Source organism: Ischnura elegans, chromosome 4 (assembly GCF_921293095.1).
Source record: "Ischnura elegans chromosome 4, ioIscEleg1.1, whole genome shotgun sequence".
Classification (NCBI taxonomy): domain Eukaryota; kingdom Metazoa; phylum Arthropoda; class Insecta; order Odonata; family Coenagrionidae; genus Ischnura; species Ischnura elegans.
The window spans coordinates 75,521,765-75,545,031 of NC_060249.1; the positions used below are offsets into that span (position 1 = coordinate 75,521,765).

Sequence of the window (23,267 nt, forward strand, 5' to 3'; positions counted from 1 at the left end):
CCTGTAACTCAATACAGATTCTAACCTTCAGAGGTCATTTTCATGGGAACTCATCATATCCATTCCATATTATGAGTCTTCATCAAATAATTTTAGAAAGTCAAAAGCGGCAGTGAGTTATATTAAACAAAAGTATGGAATTTAAATAAATTTTATTTAAATTAATGTATCGTGCGATAGTTGTTACGCACATACTATCTTATTTTGATTGCTTGGCTCTGTAAATAATACTCGCTTTCGCATGGACTGCGGCCTTTTCTGGTCACTCTGGCAGTTCCAACAATATTTTTCTGCCGTTTCCCTTCTTTCATCTACATGTTCCTCACAGGACGTTAATTAATGGTTTCCCCCTAAACGTTACCAAATTTTGGGTATCAATATCTCAGCGATCCCCTTTCCACTGTCTCCTTGAAGCCATCAACTCTATTTCCTCACAATCGTCATCTCTAATCCTTGTCTACGCGCTCCCATCGACTTTAAACCCTCCCTCCACGGCCTTGTCCGCAGAATATTACTCCTGCTTGCTTACCTACTCGTACACCTACGAGGTACCGTGCAAATCACCACCAGGGTGTGTGGTACGGGGTGATTTCACACCAAACATGCAGCACTCATCCTAGCCTTAATCAGACAAATGTCTCATATGTTATACTGAATACCAATTAATATATCCTCTATTTTACGCAAATATACCTCATTTTAATTTTTTTCTCGTCAATTCTAGTAATTTTTGTTTTTTGTGATGAAACTAATGTAAAAAGTCTATTTGCCGTTTTTTGGATTTTTTAAATAAATTTATTATACGGTAGTAGGTATACACGCATATACTCTCTTATTTTGATTGCTTGACTCTGTAAATAATACTCGCTTTCGTACGGACTAGGGCCTTTTCTGGTCTCTATGGCAGTTCTAAAAATAGTTTTCAGTCGTTTTTTCTTAATGATTGCTTTTTTTACCTACTTAAATTGAACCTTAGAGTCCAACAAAAGGCTCCTTTGCTTCCAGGCTTTCTGACTGTTAAATGGTGTGAACTAATGACTGCCACAATGACTTTCTACAATTTTTCCTAGGGTTTCAAATGATTTTAGAGAGGGCGAATTCTACCACTTGTTGTCGTATCTCGACTCGTTCACTACAAGCATTTGTTTTGATGAGTGATTGAGTCAGCCAGTGAGTGGTCGGAAGTGGGTTTTATTGCCTGTATATACAACATTGTCATCTTCCAAATTGGGGAAAACATAACAACCTCAATATTGTGCAAAATAAATACTCAGTGCAAGCGAGTAGAGCGCTCGGCTACCGGCTGCAGGACCTCGGTTTCCTGTCTACCATTCCATCATGCAAAGTTCATACCGTCTTATATTTTCCTAATTGATATTCCTCCTACCAATCATCTCGCACTCCCATACAGCTACTGAATACAGTCACGTCTCGTACCTTACTTCCGCTTCCGCAAATGTCCAAACCCTCCTCACTGCCAAACCTATTAGACGAGACTCATCCTAGTCTCTTCCATCATTCCGACTCGTATATACTCTCCTCTGCACTTGTTTCTTCCGAGGATGCTCTTCTCTCTTCCCATGGCGAAATGACAATGCACAGGGCTGAGAGAACGCCCACTCGTCCTCGTGATGTCGAGGCCGACCGTGAGACGAAAGTCCTGCGCGGTAGATTTCCGCCACGGTAAGCACTCTCATCGCGTCCACTGCGCAATTGTTGCGCACAACAAAGCCTCAACGTTGAACCTCGTCCGCAGACACCAAGTCGCTTCACCGACGTAGTGTCTCTCACGGTCGCTAACATTGCAATAGAGAATTGTCCAGTCTGCCGCTGAATTCTTCTAAACTAAAATAAACTAAACTTCAACGAGACAAAGTATAAGTAAACTTTTTAATTATCTGCTGGAGGACTATAATTTTAAGGCAATATGAGTTATTTATATTTTATTGTTTTAGGTGTTTTAACTAATTGCAAATAAATTATAGAGTACCCGCTAATGAGTCTTTTGTGGCTCAGAGGGACTGCTAATTGTAAAAATATTTTAAAAATCCAAAAATACTGTAATTTCAGGGTTTTCTTTCTTCTTGCACTATAAATTAAAAGTTGTATTTGTTATACAGGGAAAATCGTATTAAGTCTTTGTTAAGGGAATGTTTTTAATATATTATAATGTATTTTAATATATGAGCTATGCTTATTGCATGTATATACAACATTGTCATCCTTCAAATTGGGGAAAACATAACAACCTCAATATTGCGCAAAATAAATACTCAGTGCTAGCGAGTTCAATATGAATTCATGAAATAATTTATTATTGTTATCATTATTATTATAAAATTGAAAAATAAATAAATAAAAATTGTAATAATAATAATTATTATTTTATTTTTTTAATGTTTTTTTCTTTAATGCGCTGTGACCCATCGCGCATTTGAATGGATTTACAAAAGTCGCCAATTGCGACCATGACGGTATAGTGACATGATTTTCTCGAGGAAATGAACAACAACTATGCCAGATTATCGAAAATAATCTCTTTCGAGTCTAATTTTTTTAAATGCTCTGTTACAAAACAGGAATACCTGGATCGCTCTGTGCTAATCTCCACGCTGCGGGAGCTTTTGAAAATAGACTAAAATGCGAGTGAAGTGCTTTAATCTAGTGCTAGTGCATTAATCAAGCTTCAACGAGACAGACTGCGAACCCAAATGGGTAATATTCGTGCGGAAAAGTCATGGAAATTGTACAAATTATACAAGACATTGAGCTTTCAAATTACTTGCTAATTGAAAAGAAACTTTCCTGATTATGAAGGCATTTCTGGATACTTTTTAATTCATTCGTTTTAGCGAAGTAAATCAATGTTTCTTTTGGCAAATGCGGGATATAATATAAACACTAAATTTTCCACCCGATAGTTCGGTGATGAATTATTAATAGACCGCTGTGGGGCGATGTAAGGGATTCTGTTATATTCGTAATGGTTGCACTATTCAGCTCCCAGTCGCAGTGCCTGATCCGCAGGCGCAGTGCTTATTTTTTTAATTGTGGTCGATTATTAAGAAATTACAGATGCTATCACTGAATGATTTTTTACAAAAATTTCTCCCGTTCATGCTGCACTCATTACCTCCTCCGAAGCTGTTGGAAAAACTCGAGTTCACGTATCTTGAGTATAGCATTTTATATTTATTTTCTTATCAATTTTCATCTTTCTTTTTTTATCCTCCCACTTACGCTGACTAGTGATGTTGATGGTGTAGATTAAGCATGGATTCTTTTATCGTGTGAGCAAATCTTACCCTCGCTATTCTTCCACATCTCTTTATCCTCCCATACCTGTTTTCTGATTTACCATGGCATTCTCTCCTCCCACTACATTCCCTTCGTCTTCGAAGCAACCATTCAGAGTCCTCAAAAAAAAGCACACCACTACAGACCCCCCCATAACCTCTCCTTCCCCCCGAACAGTTTAGCAGGCAATGGAGAGGCACTCGTGGAAGAGGTTGCAGGAGGGGCGGAGAGAGTTGAAGGGGCGAGGTCGCGGGTGGGGCGGACAGGAAGACGAGCTCCCAGTGTTCTCTCGAGGGTGTCTGCGTACCTACCCGAGGGGAGATGTCGGGGGATGTCCCCTCTTCGCTCGGACCCCTCCCTCGTGAACCTTGGCTTTCCTTCTCTTCGCCACTTTTTCTTTCGTCTGAATCTCATAACCCTGTCTTCGACAAGCTCATATTAACCCTTTTAGTACTAGCCTATCTTGCCCGGTATGCTGAAGAATGCCAGGGCTTTTTATAGCGAATTTGTAGGTTTGCGCTTAAAAATTTACATAAAACCTAATATGCATTTTTAGAAACTATTTTTTGTTGTTAATATGCTCCTAAAACTTACGGTATTGTTAAAGCATGACAGATACTAAAAATAGTTACCAAAGCTACATGAAACTCAAAAAATAAAAGACGTGAGTGTAAAAAAACCCGGCCGATAGATCGGCCTTTGGCACTTTTCGCACACACCCCCCAGGCCGATGGATCGGCCCGCTGGCACTATAAGGTTAAGGCCGTTTTACACGGGTCACGTCATTGCGCAGGCTAGCACAGGTAACATTTGGCCCAGCTTGGCTTCCGGGTTGTCCTCCGCGTCGATTCATCTTCTTACGACAGTTTCGCCGTCGTTGCAGAGAGAGAATGAGTTCCCAAGGGGGGTTCTTTGAAGGTCACAACGCACCGGGGCCGGGACCCAGTTATTCAACTGATACGCCCGCGCACCCGGGGTAAGGATTGGAATGGGAAGGAAAAAGGCTGGAGGCGCCGCCGCGATAACGAACCCGCCTCCAAGGTAGGGATAGGAATGGAAGTGTGGGATAGGGAATGGAAGCGCCTCGCCGCTATGGAAGCGACCAGGGCCCACTAATAGCGAAACAATAATTTATTGTGCCAACGATTTTGAAAGATGTTTCTGTAAAAGAGAAAAATCCAAAAATCAAATCGTTGGATGGTAAGACGTGTCGGTAACTCAACTGGCTAATGCACGCCGGTGTTGCAGTAAGGGTCTTAAGGAATCGACGTGGAGGACTACCCGGAAGACAAGTTGCGCCCACAGCACCATTCCGCATCAACTACAAAACATTTGTTGAAATTGCAAGAATGCGAGTTCGGAATTAGAGAAGGGGGATATTTTGCCATCACGTATACAAGCATTCTCGCATGCATTCTAGCGTTTCACCGCTTAACACGACCTACACCGCTTTACGACGAGCGTCCGCTATTTTGACTGCGACTTTGTACATATGTCATATGGCGCAACGACTATCCCCGTGTAAAACGGCCTTCACACATACTAGATTACTTTCTATTGTTATTGATCTTTAGGCCGTTTTACACGGGGGAAATCATTGCACAGGTTTGAATATGATTAATTTCTCACTATGGCGTGGAATTGCGTTTGCACGGAGGAAATTAGAAAAGGAGCTATTTTACCATCTCACGTTCATACACTCTTGCATACGATCCAACAATTCAACGCTTTACACGGCGCAATTTTGACTTCGCCTTCGTACGCACGCCAGATTCTAAATTTACGTGCCTTGTTTAAAGCGGCCTTTTACGCGTGTTTGTGCCGAATATGGTTAAATTTAATAGCGGAAACTCAGGTGTAAATATACAGAAATTGACATAAATTTATTGATATTTTTATCTCTTTAGCTTTTAAACTTGGGCTTTTTTGACAAAATAATAATAATGTTTATTGTTCCACACAAATATAAATTTTAAGAATTACATGGCTACAGGAACATAGGTACCCCTTTGGAGTTAATACTCCGCTTTGGGGTATGGACTAATGTTGGCTGTAACTTAAGAAAAGTTTTTATGCTTCGCTGAGTGCAAAAGGAATTTTACAACTTTGACCTTTTGTCCCCATTATATGGGTTTTACCGCAAAATCAAAATTTGCTCACTCTTACATGCCTGCAGTGTTAAAAAAATCAAGACAAAATTAAACCTGAAAACTTAGGTGAAAATGTCATTTCATGGGTTTTATTGGCTCGTAAAAAGCAATGACATTCGCGAAAAATCCAACCGTGACTCCTGTAAAGTTAAAGAGGTAGTCACCACCTAGTCAAAGAGGTGGGAAAGAGAATAATAGCCACCGAGGTGTCGATCTATAGGTTCTCAGGGGAGCCCAAGTCAATGGAAGAGTCCATATTAGGTAATTTGAGTTCAATTTCTCAGTCAGTGCGGCATTATTCATTTTTGGTAGAAGAAACCAACCGAGATATGAAGGTTTCCTAACCATTCATATACTTGCATGTAAATTAACTAATAATTATTTTTATTAAGATTGCAGCATAGTATAATAATATAGCTTTTCCGTTTCTTTAACTGATCTCAAGAATTTATTTTCGAGAGATTCTAGATATCAGTTTCAAAACAATGTTCCAAAGTATTTGTATCTACATTGAAAAAAATACTTGCAATTTTCCACAATTACAAACTCTATTACCTATGTTTCAATGTTACTACATTATCTTCAACGTACCAAGATACCTTGAATATGTATCTTGGTACCTTGAAGATGATGTCATTTAGTTGGTTAAAGTCCTTGACCTTTAACAGTAGCTATTGGAACAATAGCAAGAGTACCATGACAAGTTCAATAATTCCATACATATAGAACACAATTAATATTAATTGATACCGTATTATTTATTTTTACTATTTATCAAAGATGACGTGATATTTCACGAAAAGGAACAATGCATGATTACATAATTATCCAGTATTAATTGGACTACTAAGAGGAGTAATTTTATTTATTACATCAGAAGTATTATTTTGCTCAGCTCTATTCTACGGAAGAGATCTCTTCTCACCTTCCAGGGCTTCCATCAGTAAGGCCATGCTGTTCACTGCATGAGCCCACGTCACCTTGGTGAGGTCACCGTGGATCTGGGGAAAGAAGTCGGGCACGGCCGGGATGTCCGCTTGAGCCTGACCTGTGGCGAAGAAGAAATTTCAATAAGTTTCGGACGTTGGAATAGCATTGCCACTAATTCTTTATTTCAGTCCGAAGGTTGATTGGCATACGCATCACCCGAGGTTAACCTAAAATCTTCCTACATTCTAGTTAGAAGGGCTCCTAGATGTGACGTATATTTTCTCAGATTTTCGATTTCGGCCGAATAAAATAGAGTTTCTGAGGGGATGAAAATCAATGAGCACCTTCGGTTGCTCTGTAGGAAGATAGGTCGAAAATGGAAGAAAAATGTCCAAAATTCATAGATTACTGGTTCAAATACTGCCAGAAGAAAATTTTCTCGCGAACCCTAAATAACGACACGGAGAGCATTAAATATATATCTCCAGGTCATACAAAAACTATGAAATAAGAGAGATATTTTGTCGAACGGATGGATGGGTTTAGGAATTATCTTTTCGCCATAATAGCTAAAGACTTAATAAATGATAGGCTGAGCTCAGGTAGTCAACTCACACACAACACTCACATTTTCTTTTTACTCTTTTCTCCTAACTCTTGAGATGAATTTGTGTGCTGCCTTAACCAGCAAGGTGGAACCGCATATAAACTTGCGAAACCAAGGCTTAAAACTAAGGCCAAAGCAGTTGTTCTAAGCAAAGTCTTCTCATTAGTAATTTTTTTCGAAAAGTTAACCAAGAAATATTGACTTTAAATCGTTTAGTCATTTTCCCTCAGCACGTCAGCTTATTAAATAACATGTACAGTAGTTTATTCGGATTCTGGTTTAAACCATTTCCATTTATTTCAAATTGTCCAAAGATGCGGCAATTTTTAAACACGCACTTAATTCTATAGAAAAACTGTGTTGTTCTTACATTTAATTCCATTTTATTTTTAACATTTCATAATATATTCGGCGGCTATCACATATCCCCCCCAGTATTAGGAAGACTGCGCGGTTCGTCAAAAACAGCTTCGGGGGTGCAGACAGTGTTACCAAGAAGTTAAGCGAATTAGGCTGGGAGCCGCTGGAGACTCGGAGACTGCGCGCTAGGCTTAGATTGCTTGAACAATTGAGGATGGATATCTTTAAGAGCGACACGGAGAACATAATATTAGAGCCGCACTATATTTCTAGGTCCAACAGAAGCGATAAATTAAGAGAGATTTTTTTCCGAAAGGATAGATATGGGAATTCGTTTTTCCCCCGAACCATAAAGGATTTTAATAAATGCTAGCCGTAATTTCCTTAGAGAAATTCATTTTTATGCAAGAACGGCTGGCGTCCTAACACCTCCTGCCACACTCCTTTTTGGCCGCTTGCGGGGTATTATGTAGATGTAGATGTATTAGTTGCACCTAATACCCCCATAGCCTTAATTCCTAGCTACGCACCTGGCCTGTAGACCTAAATATAGCCACCTTTAAATGCTAGTAGGTATGGAAGGATTTCGACGTACTCAAATTCTTTAACTCAGCCTCTGGTCACCCATTTCCATTCCGAAGAGGGTGAGCGGTGCAGTGGTATGCAGCAGCCCGGTCGCTCGACCCTCATTGTGCAGTACGAGGTATGCACCAGAGTGAAGTGCAATAAAGCCCATTGAGGCCACCCGATTGGAGCATTAGCCCTCTGGAGTGCACAATTGGAGGCATTTTGAGCAGTCCCCTCCTTCAACGGTGCTCGAAGAGAGAGAGGCTAACGGAGGGGAGGATTACGCTTGACATCGCTCAATGTCATCTCGTGAGGTGGGAAGAGCGCTATCCGAGGCCTTGAGGATGCACGCCTCTTCTCAAGTGATGAATGAAAACGCTGACTGCACAGAATTCATCGCAAGCTAAACTCACATCTTCAGCGTACCTACCTAATGTTGTGCTATGATCGCGTTCTCTGTAATATTGGCCCGTTCTGGGAACGAATTCTGGCGAGCCACCTTCAGCGAAGCTACCTTAGGGCCAGGGGGTTATCCACGGGGAGAGGAAGGAGGGACTTAGTACAGAGTTGAAATTTGAGGGATTTGAAGGGCTAATGTTTTCAACGTCCTTAACAGTGGTGTTTAGAAATAAAAATAATACATTGAAAATTTTCAATAGAGGTCAACATTCTTTTGTGTAAAAACAAAATCAGACTGCTATCTTTAAAGCATTCTACCGGTTATGTTAGGTTTAAATGGCATATGCCGTATTAAAACGGGCTGTCTCCCTGCCAGTTTCATCTACCGTTTTTAATTTACTATAAGCCTACCCTAAAAAACTTTTCCTTTTACTCCATATAAAAACAGCTTTAGTGGCAATAATATGTAATCGTTTTAACATGTGAAAATTCTCCTTAATGGAGAAAAACTTATAGGATTTCACAGAACTGCATTACAAAACAAATATATGGACTAACGAATGAATGAGGAAAATTAAGAGGAAACACGACCAAAAAGCAGGTATCTCGACAAAAAGGTTGATGTAAAAGATAAAATGAAGAAGAATGAGGTGATCAAGGCAATAAGTAAGAGATATGAAAAAGGAGGAAGAAAATTGGTATTGGTTTGAAGATGGTATTGTATGCAAATACGGACGCAGTATATGCAATGGCATTTGATTATTTAGTGAGTTAAGATCCCTATCGACGGTATGTGCAAACAGCCGCCAAGTTTCAGGTTCAAAAATTTTTACTCGTCAAGCCAAGTTGTGTCATTTCTCGAAAAGTTTCTTTCTTTTGTACGACATTTGATTGGTGGACATTTTGTCATAATTTTGCCTCCTTCCGTACTGTGGCGTTGTTTGAGAACTTTACTTCTAAGAATGAGCTATAGCGTGTGAAATATTTTTTATGTCCAATTATTGCAGAGTATATTTTACGATAAAAATCGATGCTATAATTTTAATGAATTCGTGAGTCAACCAATCGGGTGAGGGGGTTATTTCACGAATTTGGAATTTAATAGAACTAAGGTCATATTTTTTAATCATATTTTGTAGATATGAATTTCTTACGGATAATTTTCCTCGAAAATAGCATTTATATCCCCCAAAGATACATATGTTCTCCTATTTTATGCACATTCTAACATTTAAACACATTTATTCCGGTCAATTGAGAGAATAATTGAGTGAAAAAGTATGACGTCGTTATCTAAAGTCAACACTTTCGCTTCCGCAAGCGTAAGTAAAAGTCCAATAATGTATTTTGCGGCGGAATGTGCTTGATGTTACGTCGGGGCAGAGTGAAAAGTTTTTTTTTATTAATGACCTCTATGTATCGTCACCCAAGGACATAAGTTCTCCAAAATAAACAGGGGCAATGAAGCGTATCTAGTGCGTGAGATTGCTGACGAAAGTCTGAACCGCTTAGGCAGTAGTGTGACAGGGGTCACGCGGAGGATAATATATCTAGTGACTAACATAGTGACACCCACGTTCGTGTCATTAATTGCGCGTGACCGCTGAGAGAGTGTCGTTGAGAAGGCGCTTTGAGAGGGATATTAAATGGTTAACACCGTTCTTAGAAAATCGTGCCGGGGTGGTCATCCTTAACCCTTGTCCAATCCCCTTAGCCTTAAAATAATTATTTTTTTTTAATTTTTTCAAGTAGATGATTAGATTTTCATAATTGCGGTGGTGTCATCCAGAAATCTTTTAAAACCGGGTGCAGCTTCTACGCCTCTTATTTTCTTCATCTTACAAAATTTATTAATAACTACAAAATTAATGGTTTTTAAACGCTACTTTTGCTAAATATAGTCGACAAGATATATCCAATCTAAATTACTTTCCCAATTTTTGCCGTATTTTAGAACTACGTTAACATATAATTTTGGGACTAAGTTTTAGCCCAAAGTGAAGATGAAGACGTTAAAAATGGACGACTAGATTCAGAATCCTAGCCAATTCCTTGTCATACATTTCTTATTAGTGAATACGCTTATTTCCATATCTTTGCTCTCTGAAAGAGGACATAAGATTTCGTTAATGCTATCTGTGCTTTTTATTGACACTAAAATCATTATTACTTACTTCTATACATCAAGTTCTTATTAGCGATGACATTTTTATGGTGTTCAAAGTTTAATTACGTCAATTGGCAGTTTTCGGGACTCTGATGATGTACCATTTCCAGGAATAAAATAATTTGAGGGAGGAGCTCGATCTAAAAAAAAAACATGCTGAACATGCAAAACCCTAATGATCATATAACTGAAATAAATTTCTGTGGAGGAATCATACAGGTAACTCGGCTGTTCATCGGGGATATCAGAAAGTAGAAGAAGTGGTACAAATACGTTTAGTATCCGGCCGGTAGAGTCGTCATAAAAATAAATTTCGTGAAAAAATCGCTGGATAGCTCACGAAAAAGAAAGATTTTTACACAGGATGACTCTCCTCGTCTCAAAGAAAAAATAAACTAGATTCCAGCTAGAGTTCGTCTGAACGTGCAGAATGAGTTTCTTCCTTGGTGAGACGTGAGTTCTGGACTTTTCGATGGGGTATTATGTAACGTTTTGAAATCGGAAGTACCAGCATGATTGAGAATGAATGTTGATAGAGGGTTTGTTACTTCAAGCATATGGTGAACATCATAGGCGTGTTTTGCCACGTAACAATGTGTTCCTTTATTCTCATGTTTTCTTTTGTAATATTGGTTTTTTGTCGTCAGAAGCCCATATATGTGTCCGAAGTAGTGGGACGTAAAACTCAAATGCATGCTTTGCAATATTAATAATGAAATATGCGGAAACATTATTCCTTGAACGTATTTGTTTAGCTTCGAAACCAGCTGTCTGCCGAAGATGGAATGCACCAAAGTAGCATAATAAAGATTATAGCAAGCGGTTATATTATAAGATATTAATAATATAATTAGGTTTTACTAGCAGTTCTCAGTAATAACGCTATCATTTTTTAAAAAGTGTCCTCTCCCTCTCTGTTGTTAAAATAGCGGGACGATGAATTTGGATAACAATGTGGACATGGTAATATACCACGGTCCGTGCTGGTATCACTTTCTCACTCATATGCTCAATGGAGACTCCACCGATATTCCTTTTCAATAGAATAAATGAGGATGTCGAACATTAAGTGGATCGATCGAACAATGAGGTGGTGAGAAGACTGGGTTCCACGTGCATCCTGAGGAAAAATATAATAGGATATGGGTTTTGTCCTTCGATGAGTTTATTTAATATGGTTGCCTTTCTTAAAATCTATTTACAATAGTTACATAGCCGATACAAATTTCTATTCTACCACTTTCTTTGGAATTTTTGGTTTGTACCAATCGAGTGTTAATTTAGAGGAGTTATCGTCCCTGGAACGCAATGGACGATAAAAACTGGAATGGACGAGTACGCTATGTATTAATTGCATTTCCTATAGGGAGAATTTTTTTGTCTATAATCTCCACTCCTAAGGGTTGTAAATGGAAATTAGCATCTTAGGAATAAACATTTAGATTGTTTATCGAGTGCCTTATAGTTGGTAGGTATATTTAAGACAGGGCTCCAAATAATACTTGAAATCCATTATCATGATAGCATGGTTTTCGAAAATTTTAATTGCAATTTGAAAACTAGAATGTATCACGTATAATTTTTTGAATTTATGATGGCAATATATTAACAAGATCCAGATCCGGAACTTTAAGATATAAACAAGACCCATCTGAAGAAGAATAGAGCGGAAATCATAGGAGTACATGAATGGAGACCAATTCGGATTCAGGTAGTGCAATCATACAACGGACGTCATATTGGCACTTATGCCCTTAGGCCATTCAACGCGTTTGTGGGGTTAGACTAGGATTTTGATGACGTGGATGGGAATTTAATGCTGAAAGACGTGGGAATGTTTTATCATGACGGGAGAATAGTCCACAATTTACATTAAAACCAAGTAGGTAGCAGTAATTAAATTTGGATCCAACTGCGAATAAGCAAGAGTAAGGAGAGGAGTGAAACTACGGTGTGCTCTGTTCCCCGTAATTTCCAACGAGTTCATTTTATGAAAATTCTCTACGAAATAAAAGAGAAAGCACAATAAGCAAAATCCATGGCCAAAACTTAACATACAGCAATTTGCCGATGATATATCAGTCATAGCAAAGTCAGAGTGCGGCCTGAAGAAAATTCAATAAACTATGGAAAACATAATGGCTAGATATAAGTTGAAAATCAACGCCAGTAAACGAAAATATTGGTCTGCAGTAGAAGAGAACAGGCGAGGACCAACCTGAATTGCCAGTGTGCGTATCATTTTTATGACCGTGTGGTACAACATGTGGCAATTATCTTGCATGCTGGTGATTAATCACCCCCTGACAAACTCCCTAGAAGTGGCTCGCAGGGTATAATGTAGATGTAGATGAATCTTTGAAATTAGAAATTTGGGGAGGTGAAGGAGTCTGCTAGAGGTCTGCTACTTGGATAGCCTAGTGATAACGAAGGGCGAAGAAAGACGGAAATGGTATAATACGCAAGCGGAAAGGGCATTCCAAAAAAGAGGATTCTACTTAGAGCTGAAAAAATAATCGTTGAAGTTATAAAGCCATTTATTTGTACTTAAATTTGGAGCATGCTTCTATATGGTGGTGAGTCATGGACCATGACAGCAGCGGAGAAAGGAAGGCTGGAAGCTTTCGAAATGTGGTTTTATAGAATAATAGTGATGATCAATAGTATGTGGGAGTAATGCAGAAGAAGTTCTGAGGAGAGTTGGAGAGAAGTCTTTTGAAAACCTTGAGTAGAAGACAGAGCAATTTAATCGGCCGGAGCAGAAGGTACGATGGTATAATGAAATTTATTGTTGAAGAAAAGGAGGAAGGGAAGTACGGCAGTGGTAAGCAATGGAAGAGGTAGGTACTACACAGAACAGGTGATTGAGGACGTAAAGCAGAGAACTTTTGTAGGTGTTAAAAGATTATCCGATAGGAGCATTGAGTGGAGGGCTACGTCAAACCAATCTTTGGATGGATAACTATTGATATTTGTTATTGATGAATTTCTAAAAATAATAGTTTATCCTGTCCGTAATGCTTTTTACACTTCGTATTTCATAACTTGATAGATTTTCAATGATTGAGTTGTCAATATTACTCTTATAATTTTTTTTCGTCACGAAAAGTGATCACTCGAGCGATCGTTTTTCTGGACCGGAAAAGTGATCGCTCTAGTGATCATTTTTCTGAATCACACGGCCCCTCCCGCCGTCGCTCTGCGCATAATTTCCGGTATCACAGCTCGTTGTCATAGCACCCGCATCACGAAAATATATAGCGTGTTTATGTTTACTTACGTCGTTCCCACGATTGTCAAACGTTGCGCTGCAATCGCTCCATACGGTTATGGGTTCTGGTTGGCTGATATCGGGTTTCAGTGACGGTTTGAGCGATGGATAAAGCGACCAGACGAGTGATGTAAAAAGTGATGGAAATCCTCATCATTGGAGAGATCGCAAAAAACAATTGCCGGCGACGATAATTTGCGAGTGATCACTAGAGTGATCGCTGGACTGATCAATCAGAAATTACGAAAAAATGATCGTGCGATTCAGGCTTAAGCTAACCTCCCTCTTATGTTAGCTTAAATTACTTTGAACATGTAAACGGCAGGGAATTAGTCAATAGGAAAGTAATTACGGACCCCTTAAACAAATTTCAGCTATGATCTAATCCCTACAACTGGATGATGTAATGCGCCAAGTTATTCAACCTTCCTCCCCGCGGACACTGCTTTATGAAAGGAGAGCTGAGGCTGCTGTTTGTTCTTTGTGTTTGGAGATCTTTTTCGAGTGTTCCGCGGAGCTGGTGGACACCTGCCATTATGCCTCCGGGGGGAGAACGCTGGTCGGTTGCAAGCTGCGCTGTTGAAGTCCTTGCGGTGTGGATCTCATTATGAGCGAGCTCCGATGATGTTTGTTTACACGACCGCTCCAAAACGGCGACATTTTGGAGTGTTGCAAGCGGTAGTTGGGCATTCAGGAAGTAAATTATTTTTCTCTTGTAACTGTGAGGGAAGAGGTTAAACTCTTAAAGTGAGTATCTAGAGCTGGAAGTCCAGTTCATTCTTGGCACTACGTGCGTGGTTCCCATTCAGTCGCTCCAACGGCACGTGTTGGCGCGAATCTTTTCCCAAATCTGGACACATTCAAAATTGACGAGTCTGGTGAATTTTGACGAAAATTTCATTTGAAAATAACGCGGATAAAATAATTTATGCGATGAAAGAATTTCTGATCTCCCTGCTGAGCAGATTATATTGAACAACATAAAAAGTTTTTGTGAGATATGAAGGTTTTTCTCGTAAAAAATACGCGGTGTATATTTGCTTGTGAAAAAGTAATCAGCGTTTGTTGCACACATTAGTGATTTCAAAATTCCATGTCTCTAGGCGATCACGTCTTCAAAGGAATGGTTATTTTTTCCTTATACATCTTTTTACAAGAGTGAAAATTGTAGTACACCAATATGCGTACGTCCTAACTTATTATGGGGGTATCTTGTTGATGTATGTTCTATATCAGTGCTATATCTATATCATTGCATCGTGAATTAAGTTTCTGCTAAACTTCTTATACTATGACGTAGTTTAAACATAGGAACGTATTGCAGGATTTTTTAGATGCATAGGGAATATCTTGGCGATGCTTGCAGTTTTATGCTTGTCAACTTCTTAGCGTCACGCTGACAATATTATTAAAAATGTTACCATTTGTCTGATTCGTTATTAATTTTCGCTTACCTGAAAATTTTATGCAGTGAATTTCGGTATATATTGCTTCGAAATTCATTCAAATCGTTTTAATGCAGTGGATTGCCGAATCTTTATTTGACTCGAAATTTTAATATCCTCATTTTTAATGTTATATTACCACCCCCCCGCCCCCCACTATCGCCTGATGTGTCGTCGATAGTAAGAACAGAAATGTACTAGAATATGAAATTCAAGCCTCATGCGGATAACGATTGCAGTTTCTGTGTTTCTCTTCTCTATTTCTAAGTTTCGTTTTCTCTATTAAGTTATTCGGAATTAACGACCGTTGGCATGACTTACGGCGTACCCTCGCCTTACTGGGTTTATTCCATCATAAATAGCGACTGATCCTATTTAGCCTGATCACGTATGTGGACGTAAAATGCACGACGTCTTGAAGGATACCGAGTGTATTTATTGAAAATCCTTTCTCGTGAAATTTTATCATATCCCACCATTACTCGCAGATTGAACGGAAAATTGTCTCGTCACGTAAATTAATAACTTATTAACGTAGATTCCTTAACTCCTGTTGTGCAGTACTAGTTCGCGTATCTTACGTTGTTGTAGAAAATTTATCCATGGAAAACTTACGGAACGAATAAATTAATGAATAGATACTTGATATCAGAGCTTAATATTGTTTATATTATTGATTTATCCACGAAACATTTGCAGCTCCATAACAACTGTAAAGTTTTGCTTAAAAAAATCATAATATTTCCCACTTAATCTCTCACTACGGCGATTTTAATATGCATTGTTCCAATTTCAAGAGACACAAAAATGAAACATATAGCTCGCAAGAGGTTGCGTTTATAAGTGCACATTATCTACTTCAAATAATCGAAACTGACTTTTCAATATTTTTTGTGTTCAATTATGATTGATTGGCCTATCAAATCTTCTTAAATTTAATTAAACGGTTTGGACTCGAAGAAAACATTTTCTGCGCATAGTCTGTCAATTGAAGTACCTGCGAATCCTCGGAATAATAACTACGGAGAAGACAGGCTTTAAGAGAAAACTTAGGGACGATTTAGTTGGCTATATCATGAAGCATGATGGCCAGATGAAAACAATCGTTGAAGGACTAGAGGAAGAGAAGAAGGACAAGGGATGCCCCGAAAGAGTTACATAGAACAGGTTATTGAAGATATAATAGAGAAGAAATACCTCGCTATTGCTAGCGGATAGAAGAGAAGAATGGAGATCCGCGTCAAACCAATATGAGGATTGTTGACTAGTAATGGTAAGTATGTTAGTAATTTCACTATTATGGCAATACTCGCATTCAGCTTTAACCCAGTCACTGATTCCATGCCAGAATTATGGCTCATGTAGTCAGCTTGGGAGAAACTCTTAAGTGGTAACCCATAACCCCGACAACTTGAGTCGTTGGCGAACCTCATCCGGGTCACGGTAACCCATGCTTTGGAATTGAATCACGCTATTATCAGTCTTGACTCATAAATGAGAAGTTTTCTTTCAATCTGAATGAAATGACCGAGAGCCGGCGAAAACATTTAGGCTGGGCTGGGTAACCAAATACTTTTAGGTACACTGTGGGAGATATGGATAAATAAATAGCGATATTAGGTCACTAGTATTGATACTGAGCCAGGATAACGATAGTGGTTGTGGCCTTTGAACCACCGTATCCTATTCGAATCTGAAAGGCAAAATAAGAGTAGGTCCTGAATTTTTAATTGGATAATTAAATCCTTATACTTTTCATTTAACAATTTTCCAGTTGTTTGAGCCGAGCGTAGCGCTACTTTCACGTTAATTGAATGACTCGACTACCGTTTCAGAATTCATTTGCAAAAAAACAAAAAGAGTAGCTCGGTTGCTTGCAAAAGATTTAATTTTAACATAATTACTTAAACAGAGGGCAAATTATATTAGTATTTCGTCAAAACTACAAATACATTCCAGCCTAAATAGACACTAATCCAATGCAATAAGTATTCCCAAGAGAGCATGAATAAAAATTGGGGATTTTCAATTTCCAGAAACATGGCACGGTAAGCCTATTTTAGTGGGTGTCAGTCGATGAGGTACAACTGGAATAGCATATTTTGAAATTTTAGTGGCAATGACCTGTAATTAGACTATCGAACAAATCACCGTATGACATTACTTGCCATAGCAAAGTTTGAAGATGCTCTGAGTTTTAATTTCATACACTGCTTTATAGCGCAAAGTAGATTCGCTTGCTTAATAAATCTCCTAGTTTATTCCACTAAAATGTACTAGAGTTAAGTTATTTGGAGAAAAAAATATTTTATAAGCGATTATTCATAATGATAACCACCACTTTCGGCTAATGAAAAGCAAAATTAAAAAATGAAACGCTTTTCAATATTCTTGAATTAGAACAAGTGTAACAAGGAGTATAAATGGATTTTTATTCAATGAAATGGTAACAATTGTGTTAAGTAAGTCCTCTTATTGGCTAATATTATGTTCGGTTTTGTATTCACATATACTTTTATAAAATAGGCACTACTATGATTAATGGAAAAACTCTTCTTACACCAATTTAACGAAATGCAGCCTACAGAATTATGTTAACTCTTTCTGCCGCTTGTAGTTAGTTATCACGGGTGATTGTGAATGGATTTTCTGTTAATTTTTCGTAAAGCCAACGGTTGTTGTCTTCAAATGGGACTGCGTTGTCTAACGAAATGGATCTTCCATCGTGACTAAAGTTTTATAGTCGGTATATTTTTCAGGCGAATACGAATGAATGAAAAATTTACGTTGAATATACCTCGTAAAATAATATTATATTACTTCATAAGAAACGCAAAAGGTTGATTTATGTCGATTTTTTAGAGTTATCGTTACCATCGTAATCGTGCAAATATATTTCAGCAATAACGTAATTAATTAACTTCCTAGAATTCCTTCCATAGTAGGAATAATCTATGCAGATATTGTATATTTCCGTTCAGTGTCAAGGCAATTTCCTAATCGGGAAAGTTCGATTTTCGCGGAGGAGAGATGGCGATTGGTTACGTGAAGTTCGAGGTCACACGGTGGCGCAACAACTCTCAAGCTGAGATTGAAATTGCTGTACGTAGTTGATAGAATTTCCTACCTCTTTAAAGTTCAACATACATGATGAAAATCGGTTTTATCGATGGACTTTCGCAATGAAGTTTCAACATTTTTGGTAACAGTGCCATCCAAATTAAATGTGTCTATTTTAGCGGCGAATAAAACTTAGAATTTCAAATTTTAAGTGTGTTTCGAGTGATAATGTTACTTGATGATGATGTAACATCTGGTACATGAATTAATGAAAAAAAATTATTGTTGGCGTTAAAAATTAGGATGCTGGGTGCACAAATAATTATTTGAATTCGAAAATTCCATTGATGATTGCAACAATGATGAGGGAATTACTTGAACAAAATGGTGTGTATCTATCACATTGTTTTAGAGGACAACAAATTCTTAAATGAGGAATGTGATGATATTCCTAGACCATTGATTCTGATCGAACACGCGGTAAAATAAATGTTACATACATAACGTGAAAGCGAAATCGGCATACATCATGCATATATGTGTAACATTATACGCCGATACATGTAGTATGATAAAATCGATATTGGTCAGTGTTCAATAGGAAGATTTTTACCGAGGGTATAAATTATTATTGCGAATTTTAAAATGTTTTATACTAAATTCGAGATTAGTGATGATAAATGGTGCAAATTAAGTTTTTTTCTCAAAGTATTTTGACCTTTACCCTGCACCTTCCCTGCAATGGGTTCATTACAGCACACCTGCGAACGAACTGAGTAGAATTGTTTTTCAGTAAGTGAGCTCTAAAGATTATAAATTGAGATATATAAACGAAATCGTTTTCTACTCTCTGCGATATTCGAAGGTAGCAGTTTTTTTAACGAATTTTGAAAAAAATCTAACCAATTTAAAAGAAAAACCTGTTCAAAGCTCGAATGTCATCAATGATACATTTTCCTAAGACTCAAGACGGAATATAACACTTAACGACTCTTTTACTTTAGGATTGAGGAATTTTTCCCCGGGCGTATACATTACGACCCTACCCGCACCCAACAGAATGTCACGGTGGGGGAGGTAATTGAATTACGTAAGCGATAGCGGTTTGGGAAATGGCTTCGATACGGAGTGAGCCGACGTCTGGTTGCCAGTGAGAAAGCGATGCCTTATGAGAGAGAGAGAGATGGGTTGCGGAGTCGGATGGCGGCCGACCTCTGAGTAGAGGCGTGCCGGATTACGAGGCTCCTTCATTCAACTTTCCATCCGCTCCGACCCGAGGAGAGGGTCTGGCGGCAAGCAGTCAACCCAGTTACGTCAGACGTGAGAGTTATTACGAGTAAGGCGGTGGACACGGCTCATCGCGAAAAAAATGAGAATTCGAGTTCAAGACTCCAGGGAAAAGCTTTAAAGTTGTTCTTGGAATACTGTGGCGATGGCAAGGAAAACCTGGAAGGTCTATAGGCAGTGGCGTAGCCAGGGGGACTCCGGACCCCCCCCCCCCCCGAAATATAAAAACACAATTATTTTTCACCATAAAAGATAACAAAATATTGAAAAATCATGAATTTATAATTATATTTTTTAACAAATGAAGTTTTTTCGATTACGAAAAGCATTAAAATTAGTTTAAAACCCTCTACTTAGTATCCTGTTTTTCAAAAGTTTTCCCCCCTGATTTTCGACCCCCTCCCGCACCCCAAATGAGATTCCTGGCTACGCCATTGCCTATAGGAAGATAGAGCTTCCCTCCTTCCCGCTACGTTCTTGTGACGAATATTAGAAAAGAAGATCCTCAATACGGCCTCTTCATCCATTAGAACCCAATGTTGCTTCTAAGCAACGTCAAAAATTTATAACTTTTCTGCTATATTTAGGAAATATCTAAAGTACGCATTAATTTGTGGTGTAAATTGTATTAACGAAATATTTAGCTCCCATGATAATTATGATTGAGTGCAAAATTTTTAAGTTTTCAAAATGAAAAATCTTGAAATTTGATATCTCCCAGAAGCAGCTCTGGGTTAGAAAGGGTTAATGTGTTCCCACCAACGAGGTTGTAAATATCTGGAGGCGCTGTTTCCAAGTTTTTAGCGTGGTCAAAGTTCCGCCATCTTAGTTTTACAATTTTTGGACTCGGTTTCCGACTGACATTTTGAGGTGGCTAGCTTTTGTTCTGAAAATGAACGAAATTAAGTGAAAAATGCTACCGTAATCATTAGTATTTCGTCGGTGATTATCACAGAATTTTTCCCATCATTCGCGATACTTCTATTAATGTATAAACTCTGTGTCTGCTAGCCACTTTACTGGTGGGAATATCCTTGATAATATACTTTATCACTGTAATTGTAAATTTCCGTTGGCTATAATGAAATTCAATACCAGTATATGTGCAGGTAAATGACTAGTTTACTCTCTTACAATTTTATTTTAAGCTGAGCTGGTTGTAGAACGTAACCGTAGTGATTGGTATTTATTTTTCCCTGGGAAAAGATGTTTGAGTCATAACTTCGCGAAGCATACCAATGAAGTAAGAAAAAAGGTTTAAATCGTGCGTTCCATAGGTTATTTTGATGTATTACCGAGTTATGACCAAAAATGTCACCAAATAGTAAGCATTGATCCTTATGGGATTGTCAATGTTTTGGTCAAAGTGGGCGTGGCTTTTCCTACCCAAGCACCGCCATTTCGGCCCCACTTTGCTCCACGCTCGAAACCAGTGGTGCCTCCTCCAGGTATTTCCAAACTCCATGGTTGCCACCCACCGCGCATTTCAATGGGTTTACAAAAGTCGTCACTCGTGTCTCTGACGGACAAAGTGATTCGATTTCATGGGGAATTACCGAAATATATTAGGGGTGCTAACCGAAATTTATATACATGGCGATGTGATCTAACAAATTCACAACTTTTCAATGCCCTCCCTCGCAATAACGAGCATTTTACTGCAAAATATTGGAAAAGAGTGGATGGCATTTCACTCATCACCGCGCCGAGGACATTTTTGAAAATTGACTAAAATGCGACCGAAGTGGTAAAAGAAATCAGCCTTCTGTGGAATGGAATGGGCCACCTCTATACAGTCCCCTTAGGTCTAATTTTGAGCCTGAAAATAAGGCTTTCGAATTAAATTAATACTCTTGACAGAGTTTTAAACTTTATGGTGTATTTACTAAAACTTTAAACTAGAAGTATCCGTTATGGAATGTATTAAGGCTCTTTGTAATTATCCGTAAGCTTAAATTACTCTCATGAAAATTGAATTGACTTTGATTTTTTCTCTACAGAGCAGAAATTTTTTCACCATCTACTCTCCAAATGATCTATTCGTTGATATTATCACACCTGTGAATAAGCTGAATGAATACATTCCACAGAAAAAATATCGAAAAACAAAGGAACGAAATTTCCGATGAATGAATATGTCGCACGTGGACCAGGATTGTCACGGACTTGAGTTTTATTTTACTGGTATAAAAATTATGTGAATTTTAGCTATAACTTACCTGAAATCATCAGGTTTTTTTATTCCGATTCTAAGCAATTTTACGAAGTCTTACAGGAAACTATTTGCTTCTTGGAGAATATTACTTTCTCAGTGTAACCTTGAATCACTGTTCCGTACAAAATATTTCCATATTTAGTTCCAAGTTTTAGGTTTTTTGGTTTTAGCGGTTTCCTCCTGAATCCTCGGATGGAATGTTTTTTCGATTGAACATAATACAATATGAATCTTGGCGTTCATTTTCAGTGTCTTTCCAGGAAAAAAATTACGAAATGAGCATAGGACTATGTCTATTCATTCTCGTGACTAATTTGTCACATTACGTATTTCTCCCTTGTGTAAGCTCTGTAAATGTTTCATTTCAGTTATGCTAAGTGGTCGGGTCTGGGAATAGAAATTTTATAAAGCTTTAAATTAGAAATTATTCTTTTCCTTTTAATCCGATCGAATAGAATGGTGGGTCATTAAACCTTCTGGACCTAGATTTCCTGCCCTAATTTCAGAAGCCATAATAACCCATTATTACGTTGTCACAGATTGGGAAGAAAAGGAAAAAAATGTTTCCTCTTGGATTTCAGTGATAAAAGAAGCATTTTACGGAGATCTTTTGCGAACGTGCGAATGGTAACTTATGTACTGGACGACGGATTTTTGGCGAAATAATATTAACATCTAGCTAGAACGTTTTGAAAAATTGTATTGGAACTGATTGTTGGTACATAATTCGGTGAAGATGATGATTTCGTTTGGATGGTGGCACGTTCTTCCCCTGAGACCGCCTGTTGTAATCTCCAAGCAACAATGTAAACCCCAGTAACAATTATTTTGTAAGTTTTCGGTAGTTATGGACATCTTGTATTCTTTTTTATCGAAAAAACTTAAATATTTTTAAAGTAAAAAAGTTACTTTAATATTCATTGAAACTTGGTTCAGATAGATAACCGTTGTCATAGCTTTTTCTATCTGGAATATTTTCTTTAGCGTTTACTCATTGAAAGATAGGCACGAATCGGAGAATAACTATGTGTTCGCATTATTTTCTCGTGAGCTAACGTCTTTTGACGGACTTCTTCCTGCTATGAGGCATGCCGTAAGGAGATCATCTGACACATAAGCGCTTTCCGACTTAGTTGAATGTAGAAGGAAGAGATACCACCGGAATGTATCGAACTTGGTCTATATCCACCATGGGGCCGAAAAAAACTAAAAAAACCTTTATAATCCTTTGCACGTCTTATCTCTAATCTTTATGGCACCCTAAGTCATTCATCGCTGCAGTTACGAGATGAAATTATTCTAGTTCATAGTTGTAGTGAACTTTCTTTACCCTATCAATGAGCCATTCCGAGTAAACGAAAAGAAGTATTGTTATTTTTCTACGGAATACCACAATGTGTTGATATCATCTAACCATAAGAAACTAAATAGAATTGAACGGAGAAGGCATTACTTATGGCATTAAATTTTATGCTAATGGATAAAAAAATACTGAAGGAATCCCTCAAGGCT

The 23,267-nt window shown here is 38.1% G+C and overlaps 1 protein-coding gene across 2 annotated transcripts in view; it reads right to left on the reverse strand.

Moving 5' to 3' along the window:
* LOC124157681 (protein FAM151B) overlaps positions 1-23,267 on the reverse strand; it is a 63,492-nt gene that overhangs the window by 24,582 nt on the left and 15,643 nt on the right. For both annotated transcript variants that reach the window (XM_046532620.1, XM_046532619.1), the window contains exon 2: positions 6,373-6,495. In XM_046532620.1, coding sequence (XP_046388576.1) covers positions 6,373-6,495 — 123 coding nt within the window. The remainder of the gene's footprint in view (positions 1-6,372; positions 6,496-23,267) is intronic.